This window comes from Cervus canadensis, chromosome 7, assembly GCF_019320065.1.
Source record: "Cervus canadensis isolate Bull #8, Minnesota chromosome 7, ASM1932006v1, whole genome shotgun sequence".
NCBI classification, from domain to species: domain Eukaryota; kingdom Metazoa; phylum Chordata; class Mammalia; order Artiodactyla; family Cervidae; genus Cervus; species Cervus canadensis.
Genome location: NC_057392.1, coordinates 51,262,007 through 51,284,823, shown reverse-complemented (window position 1 = coordinate 51,284,823; position 22,817 = coordinate 51,262,007). Strand labels below are relative to the sequence as shown.

Here is a 22,817-nt window from a genome sequence, read left to right as displayed (position 1 = left end):
AGCCAACTTTTTCATTCTCTTCTTTCATGTTCATCAAGATGCTCTTTAGTTCTTCTTTGCTTTCTGCCATAAGGGTGGTGTCACCTGTGTATCTGAGTTTATTGATATTTCTCCCAGCAATCTTGATTCTAGCTTGTGCTTCATCAACCCCAGAATTTCGCATGATGTACTCTGCATATAAGTTAAATAAGCAGGTTATATACAGTCTCAATGTACTCCTTTCCCGATTTGGAACCAGGCTGCTATTCCATGTTCAGTTCTAACTGTTGCTTCCTAACCTGCATACAGATTTCTCAGGAGCCAGGTCAGGTAATCTGGTATTCCCATCTCTTTAAGAGTTTTCCATAGTTTGTTGTGATCCACACAGTCAAAGGCTTTGGCATAGTCACTAAAGCAGAAGAAGATTTTTTTCTGGAACTCTCTTGCTTTTATGATGATCCAATGGATTTTGGCAATTGGATCTGCCTTTTCTAAATTCAGCTTGAACATCTGGAAGTTCACAGTTCACATACTGTTGAAGCCTGGCTTGGAGAATTTTGAGCACACTTTGCTAGTGTGTGAGATGAGTGCAACTGTATGGTAGTTTGAGCATTCTTTGGCATTATCTTTCTTTGGGATTGGAATGAAAACTGACCTTTTCCAGTCCTGTGGCCACTGTGGAGTTTTCCAGATTTGCTGGCATAGTGAGTGCAGCACTTTAACAGCATCATCTTCCAGGATTTGAAACAGCTCAGCTAGAATTCCATCACCTCCACTAGCTTTGTTCGTAGTGATGCTTCCTAAGGCCCCACTTGACTTCACACTCTAGGATGTCTGGCTCTAGTGAGTGATCACACCATTGTGGTTATCTGGGTCATGAAGATCTTTTTTCATAGTTCTTCTGGGTATTCTTGCCACCTCTTCTTAATATCTTCTGCTTCTGTTAGGTCCATACCATTTCTGTCCTTTATTGAGCCCATCTTTGCATGAAATGTTCCCTTGGTATCTCTAATTTTCTTGAAGAGATCTCTAGTCTTTTTCAATCGTTTTCCTCTATTTTTTTGCATTGATCACTGAGGAAGGCTTTCCTATCTCTCCTTGCTATTCTTTGGAACTCTGCATTCAAATGGGTATATCTTTCCTTTTCTCCTTTGCCTTTAGGTTCTCTTCTTTTCTCAGCTATTTGTAAGGTCTCCTCAGACAACCATTTTGCCTTTTTGCATTTCTTTTTCTTCTGGATGGTCTTGATCACTACCTCCTATACAATGTCATGAACCTCCATTGATAGTTCTTCAGGCACTCTGTCTATCAGATCTAGTCCCTTAAATCTATTTCTGACTTCCACTGTGTAATGGAAAGGGGTTTGATTTAGGTCATACCTGAATGGTCTAGTGGTTTTCCCTACTTTCTTCAATTTAAGTCTGAATTTGGCAATAAGGAGTTCATGATCTGAGCCACAGTCAGCTCCCGGTCTTGTTTTTGCTGACTGTATAGAGCTTCTTCATCTTTGGCTGCAAAGAATAGAGCTTCTTCATCTTTGGCTGCAAAGAATATAATCAGTCTGATTTCAGTGTTGACCATCTGGTTATGTCCATGTGTAGAGTCTTCTCTTGTGTTGTTGGAGGAGGGTGTTTGCCATGACCAGTGCGTTCTCTTGGCAAAACTCTGTTAGCCTTTGCCCTGCTTCATTCTGTACTCCAAGGCAAAATTAGCCTGTTACTCCAGGTAACCTAGACAGCATATTAAAAACCGGAGACATTACTTTACCAACAAAGGTCCGTCTAATCAAGGTTTTGGTTTTTCCAGTAGTCATGTATGGATGTGAGGGTTGGACTGTAAAGAAAGCTGAGCACCGAAGAAATGATACTTTTGAACTATGGTGTTGGAGAAGACTCTTGAGAGTCCCTTGGAGTGCAAGGAGATCCAACCAGTCCATCCTAAAGGAAATCAGTCCTGAATATTAGTTAGAATTTCTGATGCTGAAGCTGAAACTCCAATATTTTGGCCACATGATACAAAGAACTGACTCATTGGAAAAGACCCTGATATTGGGAAAGACTGAAGGCAGGAGGAGAAGGGGACGGCAGAGGATGAGGTGGTTGAATGGCATAACCAACTCAAAGGACATGAGTCTGAATAAACTCTGGGAGCTGGTGATGGACAGAGAGGTCTGGTGTGCTGTAGTCCATGGGGTCACAAAGAGTTGGACACAACTGAGCTACTGAACTGAACTGAATTTGCCTTGAGTCATGAACCTGATATTCCAGGTTCCTATGCAATATTGCTCTTAACAGCATCAGACTTTACTTTCATCAACCATCACTCCACAACTAGGTGGTGTTGTTACTTTGACTCTGTCTCTTCATTCTTTCTGGAGTTATTTCTCCACTGATCTCCGTAGCATATTGGGCACCTATCAACCTGGGGAGTTCATCTTTCAGTGTCCTATATTTTTGCCTTTTCATACTGTTCATGGGGTTCTCAAGGCAAGAATACTGAAGTGGTTTGCCATTCCTTTCTCCAGTGGACCACGTTTTGTCAGAACTCTCCACCATGATCCGTCCGTCTTGGGTGGCCCTACACAACATGGCTCATAGTTTCATTGAGGTATGTTTCACTGAACTAAATTCACTGAGGTCAAATCCTAGGTCTCCCATTTAATATTCATGTGATTAATTAATTAATTAATTTATTTGTATGACTATGGATTAATTATTCCAACTTCCTTTGCCTCAGTTTACTCATTTTCAAAGTAGGAATAATTACAGCCCCTGTTTTATAGGATTGATATAATACTTAAATGAGTAAAAATTATAAAATTTGTATACCTGTACTAGACACTTTAGAAAGTACTGGGTAAACGTTACCTATTACTATCAAATGTGGCCCAAACTCATACATTAAGAAATAATGTTTAGCACATTAATGACCATTTTATTTTTCAAATCCCTCACTTAAAATATGTAGTTTTTCTTTTGTACTTCAAAGCAGTATGCTCTGGAAAATATTGACCCACATGAGAATTAAGTTTTGATTTATCCCTTATTCAGTTGGTGGCCACAGACCGAATGCATAATTGAACCAGCCACATTTTAACAAATCCAAATTCCATTTGTTAAAATCTATTCAGTTTGAGAATGTAGCTAAATTGCATAATCTCTCAAGCAATAATTTATATAGAAAAAGGAGCACAGGTTATGGATATTACAGAACTGAATTGTCCTCACTCTATCTTGAGCAAATCAACTCACTTCTTAGAGCCTCAGAATCAGACAATTTTGGAGAAATTTTAATAATTTCTAATTCATCAGAACTCTAATACCTCTTTCTACTACTTCAAGAACTCCCTGGCTGCCTTTCTTTCTTACCCTTAAAGCACCTGAGTGTATATTTTCTTTTTCCTGCAACATAAGCTTAAATTTAGCTGCTGATCCTAGTTGAATAATAAAAGCAATGGCTCCCTCTCTTCTAGGTAAATGTACCATTTACATACTTTCAGAAACTGATGCCTCTGTAATTATCACCATGAATATATATTCACATAACACTTTGAAGATATATTTAAAACTGCACAACAGTGTCCTCTTTCACTATCATTGCTATAGAGTTCACTTTTCCAGACTAAGCATACATACTCAATTTTTTTTTCTAGTTTCATAATGGAAAATGACTTCCTTATCCATCTTTTGAAATCTCTTAAACTGTCCCTCATTCTCAAAAAGATAAAAAGAGGCAAATGTGACTTAATTTGCATTAAACCTTCAGGCTAGGTGTTGTTTGACAAAATCCTATTCATTTTTGATGAGGCTATTCTGAAAATTCACTTTTATTCATCTATTCAACAAATACTGAAAACCTACTATGAGCCAAGCACTATTCTAGGTGCTGAGGATACAATACAAAATGCAAACCATGCTCCTTGCCCCTGTGGAGCTTATATTCTAATTATGCCTTTAAATTTATATGGGAGTCTGATGATACTATTTGTTACTATGAATTAATTACTATGAATTTGTTGCTATTCTTATCTATTGTCAAGGCCCTGTTAAATGCCAACACATAAATAAGTCAGACATAGTCAGTGCCCTGAAGGAACTTATAACTTAAAGAAAGTTGATGCATCAATACAGATTAAACTACATAAATATCTTGAGGTGTATAGTGTATGCAGAAGAGAAAGCAAGACTTCCAGTTAAAAACATCAGAAAAAGTTCTCAAAGACAAAAGGCAGTTGGTATTATTTTTAGAGGATAACATAATTACTGGAGAAAATAACATAAGCAAAATTATGAATGAGGGAGATGTGTGGTGTATATGGGGAACATTTTAGTGGAGTAGGGACATAATAAAATAAGTAAGTATATTACATAATGGTAAATAGTGGGAAAAAATAAATAAATCAAGTTGCCAAGGGAGATAAAGTGTTGAAGATAAGGATTGAAACATATATAAATTAACCAGAAAAGACTACTGCCATGGGAAAAGCCTTCATTTTTTTTATTGGAATATAGTTGATTAACAATGGTGTGTTAGTTTCAGATGTACAACAAAGTGATTCAGTTGAAGATATATTTGTGTCTATTATTTTTCAAGTTCTTTTCCTGATTAGATTGTCATACAACACGGAGGACAGTTCCCTGTGCTACACAGTGGGTCCTTGTCAGTTATCCACTTTAAAGACAGCAGAGCGTACATGTCCATCCCAAACTCCCTAACTACCTCTAACGATCCCTCCCACTTTTAAGTAAGGGACTGAAGATGATGAGGGAGTGTGCTACTGAGATATTTGGAGGAAAAACATTTTAGATGATGGGGAAAGAGGGGAGCATGATTGGTGTGTTACAGGAACAGCTGGAAGACTAGCCAAAAGAAAGAGGAGGAGAATAGTCAGGAGGTAATGGGTAGGATTATGTAAAATCTTACTGGTCATGGGATGAATTTGTCTTTTACCCTTAATGATGTGCAGTGAAAGAGATTGAGCAGAAAAGTCAGTTTACCTGATCCATTTTAACTAGGTCACTCTCACTGCTGTGTGGATACTAAGGGGGGAAAGCCTTAAGTACAAGATGACTTAGGAAGATATTGCACTAGACCAAAGATGAGAGTAGTGTGGACTAGGTAGTGAAAACAGTGATGCTGTTGCTCAGTCACTCAGTTGTGTCTGGCTGGTTGTGACCCCATGGACAGCAGCACATCAGGCTTCCCTGTCCTTCGCTATCTCCCGGAATTCACACAAACTCATGTTTGTTGAGCTGGTGATGCCATCCAGCCATCTCATCCTCTGTTACCACCTTCTTCTCCTGCCCTCAATCTTTCTCAGCAATAGGGTCTTTTCCAATGAGTTGGTTCTTAGCATCAGGCAGCCAAAATACTGGAGCTTCAGCTTCGGCCTCAGTCCTTCCAATGAATATTCCAGGTTGACTTTCTTTACGACTGACTGGTTTGATCTCCTTGCAGTCCAAGGGACTCTCAAGAGTCTTATCCAGCACCACTATTCAAAAGCATCAATTCTTCAGCATTCAGTCTTCTTTATGGTCCAACTCATATCTGTACATGACTGCTGGAAAAACCATAGCTTTGACTGTACACAGAGGTGGTCAAATTCTGCATACACTTTGAAGGTAAATTTACTATTGTTTTTAAATTCAACGCAAAAATTATCGCACTATCTGCTCTCACAATTTTGCCCTTTTTTGCAATGTGTTTAAAAAGGAAAGTTTCAAGTTTTTGAAAAATAAAAACAGAAATCATTGACAATTTATAGGCTTTCTAAGTTTCAGATTTGTTAACAACACTGGAGATGACCTTTCCCCAAAGCTCATTTTATAGACCAGAAATCCAAGGAACAGAGAGCTTACATGACTGAAACAAGATCATACAGATAATTAAGGATAGGACTTGGACTGGAAACAGGTTATCTGAATGAAAGCCCAAGCTTTACATCTGCCTTACAATTGGTAATATTTAAGTGGTATAAACTCTTCCTTTGAGTTTTTACTGGTTTTGGTTTGGTTTGGTTTTGATTTCACAAACATTGAGAAAGAACCACAGGTATCCCAAATTCAAAAGTCTTCAGGAGTCAGAAACAGAAAAACAAATATAGTAACATATATAGGTGGAATGTTAACAAACTATCTATATAAGATTTAGACAATCTTGGGCTTCCCCACTGGCTCAGGGGTAAAGAATCCACCTGCAATGCAGGAGCCATAGGAGACAAGGGTTCGATCCCTGGGTCAGGAAGATCCCCTGGAGGAGAACATGGCAACCCACTCCAGTATTCTTGCCTAGAGAATCTCCATGGACAGAGGAGCCTGGGGGGCTACAGACCATAGCATAGCAAAGAGTCAGACATGACTGAAGCAACTTAGCACGCACTCATTTGCAAAGCAGAAATAGAGACAGACAGACATAGAGAACAAACATGGATATCCAGGCAGAAAAGGGGTGGGATGAACTGAGAGATTAGGATTGACATATATACACCATTGATGCTATGAATATAAAATAGATAACCAATGAGAACCTACTGTAAAACAGAAAACTCAGTGCTCTGTTGACATAAATGGGAAAGAAATAAGAAAAGAGGGGATATATATAAATATATGTATACACACATATAGCTGATTCACTTTGCTGTACAGTAGAAACTAAAAACATTGTAACGCAACTATGCGCCAATAAAAAGGAAAAGTCTTTAGGACCAGGCAGGTAGGAGGAAATGTAGGGGAAACTAGATGCATCCATTGCTTGGATGCACTCATTTTTTTCTTGAAGTGCGCCAGCTAAATGAAACACATCTGCATAGCCCTCCTATAAGGGATCTTGGAAAATATCATTGCTATTCTAAGCAGAAGGGCAAATAAGGATGTTATTCTTTATCTACACAAATGCAGATAAGGAACTGCAATACAAAGTATGATGTACTATCGTATAATGTTTCTGCAACTGAAAATGCACACACAAGGTTCAAACACAATAGAGTGAAGAGAGTAATTAATGTGAGGTTTTGTGTGAGGTTGGCAATTGAGGGCATGGCTGGAGAAAGCTTCATAGGGACAAAAGAGATAAGAGTTTTCAAGAAGGGTAAGAGGGATTAACCAGGTGGATAAGATTGGTGAAGTCATTCCAAGAAAAAGGAATTAGCATGTGTAAAAGCTCTGAGACATAAAACTATGTGATATGTGTTTACTTATCATTATATTGGCTTCCCAGGTGGCACTAGTGGTAAAGAATCCACCTGCTAATGCAGGAGACTCAAGAGACTCAGGTTCGATCCTGGGTCAGGAAGATTCCCTGGAGAAGGAAATGGCAACCCATTCCAGTATTCTTGCCTGGGAAATCCCATGGACAGAGGAGGCTGGCAGACTACACTCTTTGGGGTCACAGAAGAGTCAGACACAACTGAGCAACCAAATATTATTATACGTGAATTTTTTAAATTATTCCCCAACCTAAGTTTGATCACATAACTTGTCTAGAACTGAGCTCTGACTCTCCAGGAAATGAAATAAAAATGGAACAGATTCCACACATTTGAGATACTAGAAAGCCTGAATTTCAGTGTGCTTTTCAATCTACCTGCAGACCTGTGCTTTCGCTATTACATTAGGAATTAGGTTCCCATAGAACTAGGTATGACAGTTCCAAGACAGAGACTGCTTCATTAGCAAATGTGAACACTTCACAGCCAGGATGCAGAGGAGAGTGCCCCTTCATACCTCCTGCAGTGCATCAGAATCATCTGGAAGGTTTGTCAAAACACACATTGCTGAGCCCCAGCACTGAGGTTCTGATTCACAAGATCTACGTGAGTCACAAAGTGCCAGACATGACTGAAGCGACTTAGCACCAAGAGTCTCAAGGAAATCAATCCTGAATATTCACTGGAAGGACTAATGCTAAAGCTGAAGCTCCAGTACTTTGGCCACCTGATGCGAAGAGCCGACTCATTTAGAAAAGACCCTGATGCTGGGAAAGATCAAAGGCAGGAGGAGAAGGGGATGAGAGAGGATGAGATGGTTGGATGGCATCACCGTCTCAACGGACATGAATTTGAGCAAGCTCCAGATGACAGACTGGGAAGCCTGGAGTGCTGTAGTCCGTGGAGTCGCAAAGAGTTGAACACAACTGAGCAACTGAGCAACAACAACAAACAAGTTTCCAGATGATGCTGGTGCTGGAGGTCCAGGAAGTGCACACTTTAGGAACCACTAATTTAGAGTACTTTCCAGACCCTTCAGCTTAAGCACTGAGTTCTTTCACATCACAACAGCTACCACCATTAAGAACTCTACTTCTGTTAAAATGGTCCCTATCCATAAGCTCCTGGCAAACAAGGACTCTGACCCCTACTGGGGAGAATAATAACAACAATGGACAACATTTAACCAGGCTTTTGGCATTATTTTAGGCACTTTTCATGAATCACCCATTGAATCTACACAACAATCCTATGATCTATGTACTATTATTATCCCCACTTGCAACAACATGCACTATTACCTTCCAGGCTCCTCGGTCCATGGAATTCTCTAGGCCAGAATACTGGAGTGGGTAGGCATTCCCTTTTCCAAGGGATCTTCCCAACCCAGGGATCAAACCAGGTCTCCCACATTGCAGATGGATTCTTCACCTTCTGAGCCACCAGGGAAGCCCAAATAAATGAGGGAATTAAGATTTAGGTTAAATAACTAACTCCAAGGCATAGAATCTCAAGTCAGCCTGGATTCAGTTCTGGCTCTATCACTTATGTATATAACTCCCCAGATCTTTATATGCACCTTGAGAATATCACATAGGAATTTGCAGACTGAAGATTTCCTGCCAGTAACATACCTTCCAGAACAACTGGTATTTATGGAAGTGGAATCTGTCGATCAGTTTTTCTGAGCACACATTTACTTCTATATGAGAATTAAAGGAAAGACTATAAAAAGCTTACAGATTCTCTCTTCCTCTCATTCTGTAAAATCAGAGATTGCATAAATCTGAGAAAGTTTATGTGACTTGCTCAAGACCAACACGCCATTCACCTCACAGTGCCAGAAGACTAAAGATAATATAAGTCCTTAGTTCTTCTAGGAATACACCTGGTGACGTGGCTCCCGTAAGATTCTTTAACCACTATATATACTGTCTATATAAACATGCCACAAACAGTCATAGAGCAGCTAGGAAAAGGATAATCTCAAATGGCTCATGTTTTATTTTACTAGCCATAGGGTAAAAGTCTTAGGGTCAAAAGGAAATACATAAAATGCTACAATGTCAAGATTAAAAAAAAAAAAAGCTGAGGAGTTATTTCCTTATGAACACATGTGAATGGGTAAACTATTCAAGGAAATAATTGGTTCTTGTTCAAGCTTTCCACAAATATTATTTGAAGGAGCAGTCTTTAAAATTGAAACACATTCAACAAAAACAAATTTCTAACAAACACCCATCATTTTTCTTCTAGCTATGAAAGCCGAAAGGCAATACTTTTTCTTTATTTAAAAAAAAATCAAGTCAGGTAACTGCATTTATAAGCTAAGATTGAATATTAATTTTGCTCTTGAAAAGGCATGCCACTATAAGAGTAACAACATTACATGTACCAAAGTGTTGCTCAGAATTATATAAATAACCTTGCTTAAAGAAAATCAGCAGGATAACACACACATTTCTTTTTCTTTTCATCTGACTTGTAGGTGTGATTTCACACATACAAATTGTGATATATTCTTAAAGTATAGACAATACTAGGAGAAAATAATAACCCTATAATTGGATATGGCACAGCCCTTGATCTCCCATGACTACTAAAATGTATATGTTTGAGTAGGTGAAAGTGATGTCAATGTCCAGAAAGGTCCCTTGTTAAGACGACAGAACATCTTTACAATTCCTTGCAGACTCCCTTATGTCCTTAATGATTTTTCTCAACTAACCATTTGGATCATGTTTTTGTTCATAGTTTAGCAATACAGAACTTCTGTTGGCTTTGGCTGTGTCTATATACTTATGATTGGTGGTATCAAAACATCATATGTTTAGTATTGTATAGAAAACATAGCTGGATGAGTAAATTTTTAAATTTCCAATTGGATTCATGAAACTCAGATACACACCTTTTTGAAATATTCTTTTTATGCTGAAATCATAGAGAACTTAATACATTCATCAAATCTAAAGAAATTGTACTTGTAACCAGTAGCTAGGAACACAAAATATTAGAAGTCTAGAATCAAAAGTTAAGAAATAAAATTCCAGATTAATTAAACACAAAGTGTAAAAATCAAACAATTCCTTACTAAAACATGGGAGGGTTTTTCTTTTTTTTTTAATAATCTTGGAATGAATGAAAGCTTTCTAAATAGAAAAGTTGGGGGCATAAATGCATATTTAAAATAAAGTAAAATAAAGCATGGCAAAAAAATTTAGAGACAACAAAATGAGTGAAGGCATTTGCAACTCACATAACAATGAGCTGACTTTTAAAATATAGATTTCCTGCAAATGATAAAAGACATTTAATATAAATAAATATAAACAAACATTTCATAGAAAAAGAACTGCAGATGGCTCATAGAATATATGAACAAGTGTTCAACCTAACACATAATAAGAAAACAAAGTTTATGATTTTAGATAACAAAGAACCAAAAATTTGATAACACACTGTGTTGGCTAATAAGGAAACAGCCACCCTCAGTGTAAATTTGTATGATGGAGAATGAATAGGTCTTTTTCAAAGATATAAAAAGCACAAAACCTTGACCAAGCAATATCTCTTTTAAGTATCTATCCAAATATGCTTGCGCACATACAGAATGACTTCTGTACATGGATATTGTTTATAGCACAGTTTGTATTAGCAAAACTAGAAAGAACTAAAATATACTTCAAGAGGAAACTAGGTTAAAGTATCCTATTTAAATATGTCCTAATATGGAAAAAGTCTTATAGCTACAACATTTTAAGTTAAGAAACAGTACTCAGCAAGATGATGGTAGTGGTTTAGTCCCTCAGTCGTGTCCAACTCTTGCAATCCCATGGACTGTAGCCCACGTGGCTCCTCTGTCCCTAGGATTTTCCAGGCAAGAATATTAGACTTGGTTGCCATTTCCTTCTCCAGAGGATCTTCCCAACCCAGGTATCAAACCCAGGTCTCTGGCTCTGCAGGAAGATTCTTTACTGATTGAGTTACCAGGGAAGCCCTGGTAGATAGTAGACAGATATAGATATATTAACACATATATATGGATAATGTTGTGTATGTTTTTAATGCACAGACTGCATCTGAAAGAATACCAAGAAATGTGGCCAAATGGCAGAGAGGAGAAGCACAGAAAATCTCTTCTGACTATGTTAATGCGTCCTAACCAAAGAAATACATCCAAACATCTGTGGTTGAACAAAGTTGGGTTTATTGACCCTCAGTAAAGAAGAAAAATACACACCATGGCAGAACTGAGATGTTTTAGTCAGTGCGGTGTAAGCAAGGACTTCCAGATTTGGTCTTAAGTGATTTTTAAGGAGGCTCAAAGAAAGCAGATTTATTCTGGGTTGAACGCTCTATGGATGCAGGTATAGTTCTATAATTGGATATCTTAATAATTCTTATCTGGATGGCAATAAGAACATAGTAACTTCTGTTCCTGGTAATAAAGCTGTAGTCACCCATATAAGCCAGGGTAGAGCAACATTTGATCATCTTGTAGTTTGGACAACTTTCTTGTTTTTGTCTACATTCAGATGTGATTACAGAGTGGTCTCATTTTCATCCTGATCCATCACAGTCACAATGGCCTTTTCTGATCTGGTGTCCTATGAAACTGTTTATATTCAACAGAAGCATACCAAGGCCTGCTGGTAGTACCAATCCAGCTTCTGGTTGTTAAGCACTGTTTTGCTCTTTTTCAACTGTATATCCTTTTATGTGCCTTTACAATTTTTTATCATATATTTATCTATTCAAAATAATTTTTAAATGAATCTCAAGACTGAAGGAGACCTTAAAAGTCAGTGAGTTCTGAAACTGTCGCAACCCTCACCATGTTCTTCCCCTCCCACACCAAAGGAGTTTTTGGGTTTTTTTTCTCATAAATCCTCTACAAGTACAGCATCTGCTTGACTATCTCCAGTTTCACCATTGTACTCATTTATCAGGCAGCTCATGCCATAGTCAAGTGGCCCTGAATATTTTTGTTCAGAGAACAAAGGGAACAATGCATTTGGTTATAATATTTTAATTGTTATCACCCCAGCATGTTTGACCTCTTCAAATGTATCTTCTCCTATGGTAACCAGTGGAGCAGAATAATTACCTTTCTAATTTTATGTAAAATATTCCTATTAATACTCTCCCAACTGCAATTGTCTTTTTTTTTGTGCCAGTGTTTCAACACTGTTCTGCATCTTTTGTTATCATTACATTTGCAGAGATTTTTATCTGTTGCTGCTGACAAACCCATTTGGCTTTGTACTCAATTACATGTAATTAGTCTTTTCTTCATGAACAAAAGATCAGGTGTCCTATTAATTCAATCCAAGATGCTATGGTAAGGTTGGCTAGACCCAATGATGTCTACTGAACCAAACATCACACTTCTGACAGATGCTCATAGTAACAAGATTTTTTTCAAACAATCAAATGCTTTTACTCCTGCCCACACAAAGTAGAGAAAGAAAATGCATTTTAACAGCTTAGAGGTTTATAATTTTCTATTAAAAAGCATGAATACAATTTAAAGCCTTCTCTGATATTTTTACCTCAATCCACACTCAGAAAAGGTAAAAATAAAAGTAACTTGTTTTCACTGGATATTTTTAATTAAAATATGGGGGGGGTCGGTATCAGAAAAAAGTACATTAGTTGAAAAACTGGCAAAATCAGAATAAAGTCTATAGCTCAATTAATTGTACTTACCAATGTTAATTTCTTGGATTTGATAATTGTAGTGTTGTTACATAAAGTGGTGCCCATTAGGGGAAGCTGGGTGAAGTGTACACTGGAATTTCCTATTATTCTGTAATTTCTCTAAAGTCTAACATTATTTCAAAAGGAAATATTAAAAAATACTTAGGTGGATAGACAATGATCTACAGAAACTTTTACACATATGCATAAGGACACATTAATTCATTTGTTTCATCTTTTGTTGAGTGCTTACTATGTATTAATGATCATTCTAGATTCTAGATCAAAACAAAATCTCTTCACTCAGGAAAATTATATTCTCCTTGGAAGAAGATAAAAAATAAACAGCAACAATATACATTTTAGACCATCATAGGAGCTATAAATAGAAAAAAAACTGGGGTAGCAGAACAGAAAGGGTAAAGGTGAAATGTTTAATTTTATTAAGGATGGCCAGGGAGGCTTCTTCAACATCTACAAGATATATTTTAGCAGCACTGTTTGTAATTGCCTTAAAATATAAATGCTTATTATTCATTGAAAAGAGAATGGATAAATGTATTTTGGTATGTTCACGCAATGGGATACTTTACAAAAATGAAAATGAGTGATATAAAGCAAATATATCACCATATATGCATTGGATGGCCATGATATTGGGGGAAAAATACATAAAATTATATACAGTAATGTTCCTCTTAAAAAAGTTTAAAACCATGCAAAACAATGCCATGAATGATGTATATGATATATGCATCATATATATATGAAAAATGTACTTGTAAACCTGCATGGAAGTTTAAAAAAAAGTCAAATTCAGGATAGTTGTTATACCTGGTACTGAAGGGGAAAAGCAGGACTCTACCATTTTGAAAGAGCATACCGGGGCTTCAGATGTAATGATGTTTTTAACTAAATCTTAAGCCAAGGGTTGGGTATCCAAATGAATTTATTAAGTCTTATTATTTTGTATATTTAAAGTCCTTTTAATACCAATGTGTCAATAAATGTATGCAGTAGTTTATTTTAATAAAATATAAGATATTTTAAATTTCTAGTTTCTAAAAGTATGTGACCAAACGTAGTACCCTCAGTGTGTGTGTCATGCATAATGCCATTATGCCTATAAATATACATACATATATATATATATATACACACATATGTTTGTGTATAAATGTATATATTTACATGTGGTTGTAGATCTGCATTAGCCATTGACCCAGCATTTGGAGAGAGAGCACTTGCAACTATTTTTCTAAAAACGTTGAAGTGTTTCTGTTAGTGGACTCCACACTTTCCCCTCTCTGCCACTGCTCTGTGATAAATGTCATGCGCTCACAGGACAGTTGTCTGGGTTACAGTTGCATCCTATTAAACTAAGTATGGCTATTTGGCTCACTTGAATCTATCTTCCTAAATTTATAATTTTTCAATCTTTTTTTAAGTTGGGTGGCTGGTGCTGACAGAGGATATTAATGCTTTCATCTCCAGCCACCTCATTTTATAGAAAAAGAAACCAGATCAAGGGATACCTCAGAGACAGCAGGGGGTGACACAGCTAAGCAACATCCTTGATTCTTTCCATCTACACTTGTAGCTTCATTAAATTTGCATTCAAGTTCAGATGCAATAAATGGAAATTCTACATGGAGAGGGAAGCATCCTTATTCATCTGGACTCAGGGAAAACCTTAAATCATTTAAAGAATTTATTTCCACAAACTCGAACCAACAATGTGAAACACAATAAGCGAATCAACTCCTCAGCAGAAAATGGGCTGAAATTCTCTATAATAAGATCTTTTCTTTATTGTAATTCATATTTTGTAACATGCAACATTAAGTAAACAAAGAATAATTTAGAAGGGGTGGATAGGAGCATTTTCACACTCTAGGGATCATAGAACTTTCCTCAGATCTGTATTTTTCGCTGGCGGCTCAGCTGGTAAAGAATCTACCCGCAGTGCAAGAGATCTGGTTTCAATCCCTGGATTAGGAAGATGCCTTGGAGAAGGGAATGGCTACCCACTCCAGCATTCTTTCCTGGAGAATTCTATGAACAGAGGAGCCTGGTGGGCTACAGTCCATGGGGTGGCAAAGAGTCGGACATGACTGAGCAACTAACACTTTCACCATAAAATATCAAGCTTTTAGATTACCTCATTCAGTTGGATAGAATGTCAGTCTGACCACAAGTAAAAGAAAGAAAGAAAGTGAAAGAAAGTCTGACCAAAAAGTCACATCTATAAAAGACAACTCAATTGGGTATAGATTTAATGAGCATTTACTATGTGACCAGTGACCAGTAATAAAGATCTAGCAGTGAATACAGACAAACTTTGGGAAACAACATAATGCCCTACATAATTTTAGAATAATAGAAATTTCCTCCCCAGGTACCTATATATGATTATGTAGAAATTGATATGGTATGATGAGAGTGGTCATTGCTGACTCTGAGGCTTATAATAAAAATGCTTCTGAAATGCAAATACACTCTGTCAGGCCTTGATGATTTGGTAATTATCAAACTTGTCAGCCCTATAGTTAAATTAGTTAAACATTATTTCCAGAGATGTCATCAATAATCTTTTAATATTTGCATTTCATTTCAAAAAATTGTAAACAAAATTGCAGTTCTACTGGTGTTTATCTTATTATCATATATACTGTAAAATATAATATTTTAATATAGTTTTATTTTAAAATCAATAAATTTGGCCTCAGTCAAGATAAAATAACATGTAATATACAAATGTATATATTCAATATTTACTTTGAGAAGTAATTTTTGTCTTCCAGAAATGATGTTCTAAGACTTATTATAGTATTTTTACTATCCAGTTCTAGGATTAAAACACTACCTTGCACTGGAAAGTATGCCTTGTTTCCGTGAATACTTTAACATCATCCTGACTACAAACAATGGAATGAGAGGAAATTTTTGTCCACTGAGCAGTCAGAACTCCTTCAAGCCTCCTACTTTCTTATTGAGTACATAAGTTCTATCCATTACTGTCTCTTTGCTATAGGAATCATACCAAAAGGGACAAAGGAAAAGACAACTAGCTTACTAGTAGTTGAACAGTCCCAAAGGCAGCCTGGCTGTGCTTTAAGTCTAAGAGACACTAAGCCATACATCTGATTGTAATTGGATTGCACGAAGCTAATGTTCCTTACTGTAGTCGCTGTTTTCGTCCTTGGTCCCATCGATGGTACCATCTGGGTGCATCTGCAGGAAATATCCCTGCTGGCTGAATAACCTTGTCACAATTCCTTTCAGCTGGGGTTCTGCAAAACAAAATGAAATGATTATTCAAGTTTTTATTTGGTTTGTAAAAATGCACACTTGCAAATTATCAAAAACATCCCGTAAGTCAATGCATAAATGCCAATGGTTTAAATACTGAAGTGGCTATTTGGAAAGGAGGAATTTTGGTAACATAGCTTTACTTTTTTTCTTTCTAAAGGCAGATCCATAATATTCTGCAACAGTAAACCAAATGTAAATGAATAAAAGTGAAAGTGAAAGTCACTCAGTCGCGTCTGACTCTTTGTGACCCCATGGTCTATACAGTCCATGGAATTCTCCAGGCCAGAATACTGGAGTGGGTAGCCTTTCCCTTCTCCGGGGGATCTTCACAGCCCAGGGATCAAAAACAGGTCTCCCACATTGCAGGCAGATTCTTTTACCAGCTGAGCCACAAAGGAAGCCTAAATGAATAAAAGCTAATTATGATTAGGAAAATACAGAGGTGTGCTAAAAAAGGAGTTATTCCTCTCCCTTGTGCATCTAGTGTCTGGCTTCAATATACCACCAAGCTTGTGGTCCCATTCCAGAATACTGTTCAGACCAAACTGCCAGTGTATTTCCTAAGCTTTCCGCAGTTATAATCAGGTCCTGGAAGACTTCTATTTCTGCTGAATGACAACTATCTATCAGAAACCCCTGGTTTTAAAATTCTAACCAAATTCAGTCTTGGATGAGATCCACAGAATAAAGTTAAACCCTCCATGGCCATGAGATGTCACTGGAAAGTATGTGGAAACAGATTTCACCTTCAGTAAATACATCACCAGAGTAAGCCCCAATACCACAAGAGTCATTTTTCCAGTACAAAAAATAAATAAATAAAAATCAAGCCATATATATTTCTGCAAATATTTCAAACTAGATGTGGTCTTCAGCTTTTAAAATTCCCAACACACTAATACCATCAAACTGATCTTTGTATAACACATTTGAATTTTTGTATAGCCACTAACCATAAATATTTAAAGCTTTTCACTGGGGTACTAGCTGTAGCAACAATCTGTTTTCTACAATATCACTACCATCTTTGTCTCTACTTCAGTGTTTGGTAAAAATTAGACTACTCCAGCACACTTATAGGGGGCTTCCCAGGTGGCTCAACGGTAAAGAAGCCATCTGCCAATGCGGGAGATGCAGGTTCAATCCCTGAGTCAGGAAGATGCCCTGCAAAGGAAATGGCAACCTGCTCCAGTATTCTTGCCTGGAAAATCCCACGGACAGAGGAGCCTGGCGGGCAACAGTCCATGGGGTAGCAAAGAATTGGACAGGAATGAGCAACTGAGCACATACACACACAAACATGTACTATATTTATTGTCCTATTTCATAAAAATTAGTGGGAAAAGAAAAATGCTGCTTCTGTTGACAAAAAAATGAGGTAAGGATGGGAATCATATGATTGGTGATGTAGTTATGCATTATCCTCAAAAGAGCAATCAATGAATCTCAACTGAGAGTCAGTTCCTTCACCAACTTATTAAACCAATAATAATTCAGAATATCTTTTGGATGGGGGAGCAGGCAATATGCTAAGTACTGTGTGTTAAACTAAACATATTTACTGATGGTTGAATCTAAGTAAGAGTTCCAGTTAAGGATTCAGTGCAACAAACTCTTTGGGAACAGACCTGCTCCCTACGACCATCATGTCTTTTACACCTACGACTAGATCACACATACTTGGGAATGCAAGGCGATGCCTGTATAAACATATCTTCTTCAAGGCAGTCCTAAAAAGTAGAAAAGATGCCCCCCACAAAAAAAAAAACCAACTGGTAATTATGAAGCAGGGTATTAAAAAGAATTAAATTGGAAATTAGGCATTCTGATTGATAACTATGTATTAACACTATGGGTTAAATAAATTCAATATATTTTAAATGTGTAGGCATTACTCAAACTGGGGCTCTGTAACAACCTAGAGGGGTGGGATGAGGAAGAAGGTGGCGGGGATATTTGAGAGAGTGGGGACATAGGTATACCAATGGCTGATTCATGTGGGTGTTTGGCAGAGACCAACACAATCCTGTAAAGCAATTATCCGTCAATTAAAAATAAATAAATTTAATTAACAAATAATAATTTGTAGGCCTTAACTTCCTCACCAATAAAATCTGGAAGTTAACGTAAGTGATATCTAGGTCCTTTCTATGATTCTCTATTGACGTTGAGCAACTATGACTTAAAGTCTCTTTGACTTGAGAATCTTCTTCTCTAAAGAGTGCCAGAAATCAATCCACAGATCCATTCTGAATGTGCTGTCTCCATGCCCGCCCCCCCCCCACCCCCGCAACAAGGGATATGTAGGGGAGCGCGTTTTGATAGCTAGCTAACCTCAATGCAAAAATATATACTGGACCCCTACCATCTATCAAACCCTACCAACCTTCCCAGGCTCAGTTCCAGATCACTTCCCCCAGGAAGACTTGGCTATTATTATGTGTGAGTCACTTTTACAATCAGAGGAAATAAGAAAGTCTGAGCTTCTGCCACAAGGCTAACTGGTTGACAGGTAAATGCTACTGCGGTACATTCAACTCTCGATTTGCACTCAGGAGACTCAGCTTTGAACAACAATTGCTGTGGGGTCCTGAGCAAGTCACTTAGTATCTGAGACTATTCTCCTGATCTGTATAATGGGAAAAAATAATTCTATGCTATCTATCAACATTTAGAATTTCAGATGAATAAATAAATGTAATAGTGTGAAATGAAAAGCCCCATAATACTATAAACTCTAATTAAGGTCTAATTTTTCAACCCTGAAAATTGAGGAAACAGTGTAAGTGAGATGAAGGCAGCATTTTACGAATAGACTTTTCTCCTGATTTACATTCCAGTAAAATATTAATTGAGTTCTTAATGTCACTAAAGTAACCAAAAGACTAAGAGCAGATTATAGAAAGGGAGAGATGGAAAGAAACGGACAACTGTCTTATAATTCATACTTTATTTCTAATAAACTTGATCAGATCACCTTAAGAAGTCATGTTTTGGCTGGTAATGAGAGCCATGGCAGCTGAATCATTAAAGTCTGAAAATGATTTTTTTTTTCCATGCTCCTCTTTCTGTAGTGGTAATTAAACACTTCTTTTGCTATGGTGAAGTTATCTCTCTGTTGGGACCCTGGGAATTCAGGTTGGTAACTCCTGTTCAAGATAATGAGCATTGGGCTTGTACATCAACCTCGACTGCCCAGAAGCAGTGCCAGAACAAGCTTAGAGTCTGAGTTTTAATTATATGATGATTTATGAAAGTGAATGTTTTACACTACAGCTGTTTCAAAGGAGATCTGATCATCTATTAAATAAATGCTCTGAACCTAGGATGTGTCATAGAAAGCAGTATGGCATTCCTGACAGGGCTATACCTTTATTATCACCAAACCCTATCAACCTTTCCAGGCTCAGTTCAAAATCACCTCTACCAGGAAGGTGTGGCTGTCATAACGGAGGATCACTTTTATAATTGGGGGAATAAAAGAAAGTGTTTTGTTGTATTTTAAAGAAAGAGGTTTAAAAATGAGACCACTTTTTGGGACATCTAACATTCTGGGTGCATTCAACAAACATGCTTTATATTTTTCAGACTATGCTTAGGGATCTAACAAATCAATAAGACCTGTGCTGTCCTCAGGGGGCACCTAGTCTAATGCATGAAACATACATATATATAATACTAGTGTGGGTAACTGTTAAATTATTAATGGAAGCAGAGTGACATGATACCATAAGGAGCAAGGGACTAATTCTGTCTTGAGGCTTGATGAAGGCACCTCATCTGTCACTTGAAGAGTGAATGCACTTTCATAGGCAAAGAAACCACAGGAAGAGCACTGCAGACAAACAATGGGTAAAGGAAAAAACAGCATGGCAGACTTTGGGAATGATGCAGAATCTGGCCCAGGTATAATATATGGCAGAAGTTTTCAAATGCTGACATGTAGGTAACCGCCTATTCTCAACAAATGTTCATAGGTCAACAGTGAAATAAGAAAAATAAGGTCAATGGAATAAGTTTTATTAAGCTAATTTTATATTCAATTTATATGATTCTCCTTGATTCTAAGATTATGTTTTCCATTATATTTTCATTTTTTAATGAAATGATGGCTATATTATTAGATGGTGAGAAGACATGGGTTTGGTTTATTCCCTTTTGTACTCTGAAGTAGTGTAGCAAATACTGCTAGATTTTCTCCAAAATCCATTTCCTCTTTTTCCTGGGCACCCAGCTAGACCATATGTCCTAGCCTCGCTTGCAGTTAGGTTTGGCAGATGAATGAGTGTCATATGGAATGTTAAGTGGAAGTGATGTGTGCCATTTTCAGGCCAAGGCTTTTAAAAGCAAACATTCTCCTCCACATTTTCCCTTCCTTATTGCTGGCTGGATTTAGATGACAAAGCCCTAGAAGATGTCAACAAAATAGGAGAATTCTGGTGGAAAAAAAGACTACAGCCATCAGAAATACCCACCCTGGACAATCAGGTGAATAAGAACTAGCAGTGGTTGTACATAGTGACTTCCTTCCTAAGAGAATATGAAAAGGGGATGGAGGGTGGGAGGTTACATCACTGCAGAAATCTGACAAATGAAATGCTATCTCAGCCAGGGCGTCAGGGTTAAGGTCAACAGTCATGAAACATGCTGATGGTACCTACTCTTGGTATGATGTGAATGGCACTTTACCTCTGTGATCTTCCTCCCCAAAACCCATAACCCCAGTCAAATCATGAGAAAAACATCAAACAAATCTCAACTGAAGGATATCCTACAAAACAACTGACCAGTACCCCTTGAAACTGTCAAAAAATTAAAAGAAAAAAAAAAGAAATTCTGAGAAAATGTCACAGCAAAAAGGAGCCTAAGGAGATACAACAACAAATGCAAAGTGGTGTCCTTGATGTGACCCTGGAACTGAAAAAGGACATTAGGCAAAAGTTGAGGACATCTGAATAGAGTATGGACTTTCCCTTGGACTGCAAGGAGATCCAACCAGTCCATCCTAAAGGAGATCAGACCTGGGTGTTCATTGGAAGGACTGATGCTGAAGCTGAAACTCCAGTACTTTGGCCACCTCATGCAAAGAGTTGACTCATTGGAAAAGACCCTGATGCTGGGAGGGATTGGGGGCAGGAGGAGAAGGGGACGACAGAAGATGAGATGGCTGGATGGCATCACCAACTCGATGGAGTTTGAGTAAACTTCGGGAGTTGGCAATGGACAGGGAGGCCTGGCGTTCTGCGATTCATGGGGTCGCAAAGAGTCGGACACGACTGAGCGACTGAACTGAACTGAACTATGTTAATCATAATGTATCAATACCAATTCACTAATTGTCACAAGTATACCAAATGAATGTAAGATGTTCATATGGGAAACTAGGTGTAGGATACATGGGAACTTTTTGTACTATTTTAATCTTTCTATAAATGTAAAAGCATTTTAAAGTAAAAACTTTATTAAAAATAATAATTATGGCCGCAAAAGCAAGTAAAAAATGTTACCTTCAAAGAGGTTGGTAAAAAAATAAAGTAAAGCATAGGACCTCAAGTTTAGCACTGATTCCCTTCAGAATGACCTGTCAATTTCCACAGAGTGTTTGACTCCAAAGCCACTCAGAAAAGCTGATACCTGAAGGAGTTATCGAGACATTCCTGCTGCCTTAATGTGTGGTGCTATGAGGTTGTTACCTAAGTATATACTTGAAATCAGAGCACAGTCAGAGCCGAGGGAACCTGATCACACATCTCAAATGAATACTAGATTGTAGGAATCAGAATGAATTTTAGAACTGAAAAGGAACTTGGAAGCCAACACCTTCATTCTTCAAAATACCTTCTTTCATTAACATCAAAGACAGAAAATAAAAACTGAGCCTCAGAGGGAAAATGTCTTGTCCAAGGTCATCCAGCCAACACATGGATGAGTTAGGATAAGACTTCTTTCTGATATACTGAATGAACATCAACCTTTCCTTTCCAAAGAACATCCATGACATAATCTGGAGCTTGTGTGGGCTTCAGAACTGGGACTAGCCAGGGTGGGTGGGGTGGGGGAGGAGAGGAAAGCAGAGAAGAAATGAGAAGGAGGAAGGGGAGCACCTAGGTGTGCATCAGTCACATCAGTTATTGAAGTGTGGGAGTGACAAAGGAAAGGGGTTATAGGAAGCTGCAAGAAATATATATGTATGTGTGTGTGTGTGCGCATATATTTGATATTAACATATTTGCACACATATAAAATATGTCAATATAAAATATATATTACATATTGTTGTTTAGTTGCTAAGTCATGTCCAACTCTTTGTGATCCCATGGACTGTAGTCCAGCAGGCTCCTCTGTCCATGGGATTTTCCATTTCCTTCTCCAGGGGATCTTCCCAACCCAGGGATCAAACCCATATCTCCTGCAATGGCAGGCGGATTTTTCACCATTGAGCCACCGAGGAAGCCCCATATATACATACATATGATACTAAAATTGGACTGTGTTTATCTAGGGCCAACCTGTTCAACATTTGCACCTAAATTTAGAGAAAGTGTCCCCATGTAAACTCCAATGTAAAATAAAAAATATAAGAGTGATCCCAATTTTGTTATGGAAGTCATATCCAGAC

General features: G+C 37.6%; 1 protein-coding gene across 7 annotated transcripts in view; it reads right to left on the bottom strand.

Annotated features, from left to right (window-relative positions):
• Positions 1 to 22,817, bottom strand: part of FGF12 (fibroblast growth factor 12) — a 585,143-nt gene that overhangs the window by 209,539 nt on the left and 352,787 nt on the right. For all 7 annotated transcript variants that reach the window (XM_043473412.1, XM_043473413.1, XM_043473410.1 and 4 more), the window contains one exon: positions 16,066 to 16,176. In XM_043473412.1, coding sequence (XP_043329347.1) covers positions 16,066 to 16,176 — 111 coding nt within the window. The remainder of the gene's footprint in view (positions 1 to 16,065; positions 16,177 to 22,817) is intronic.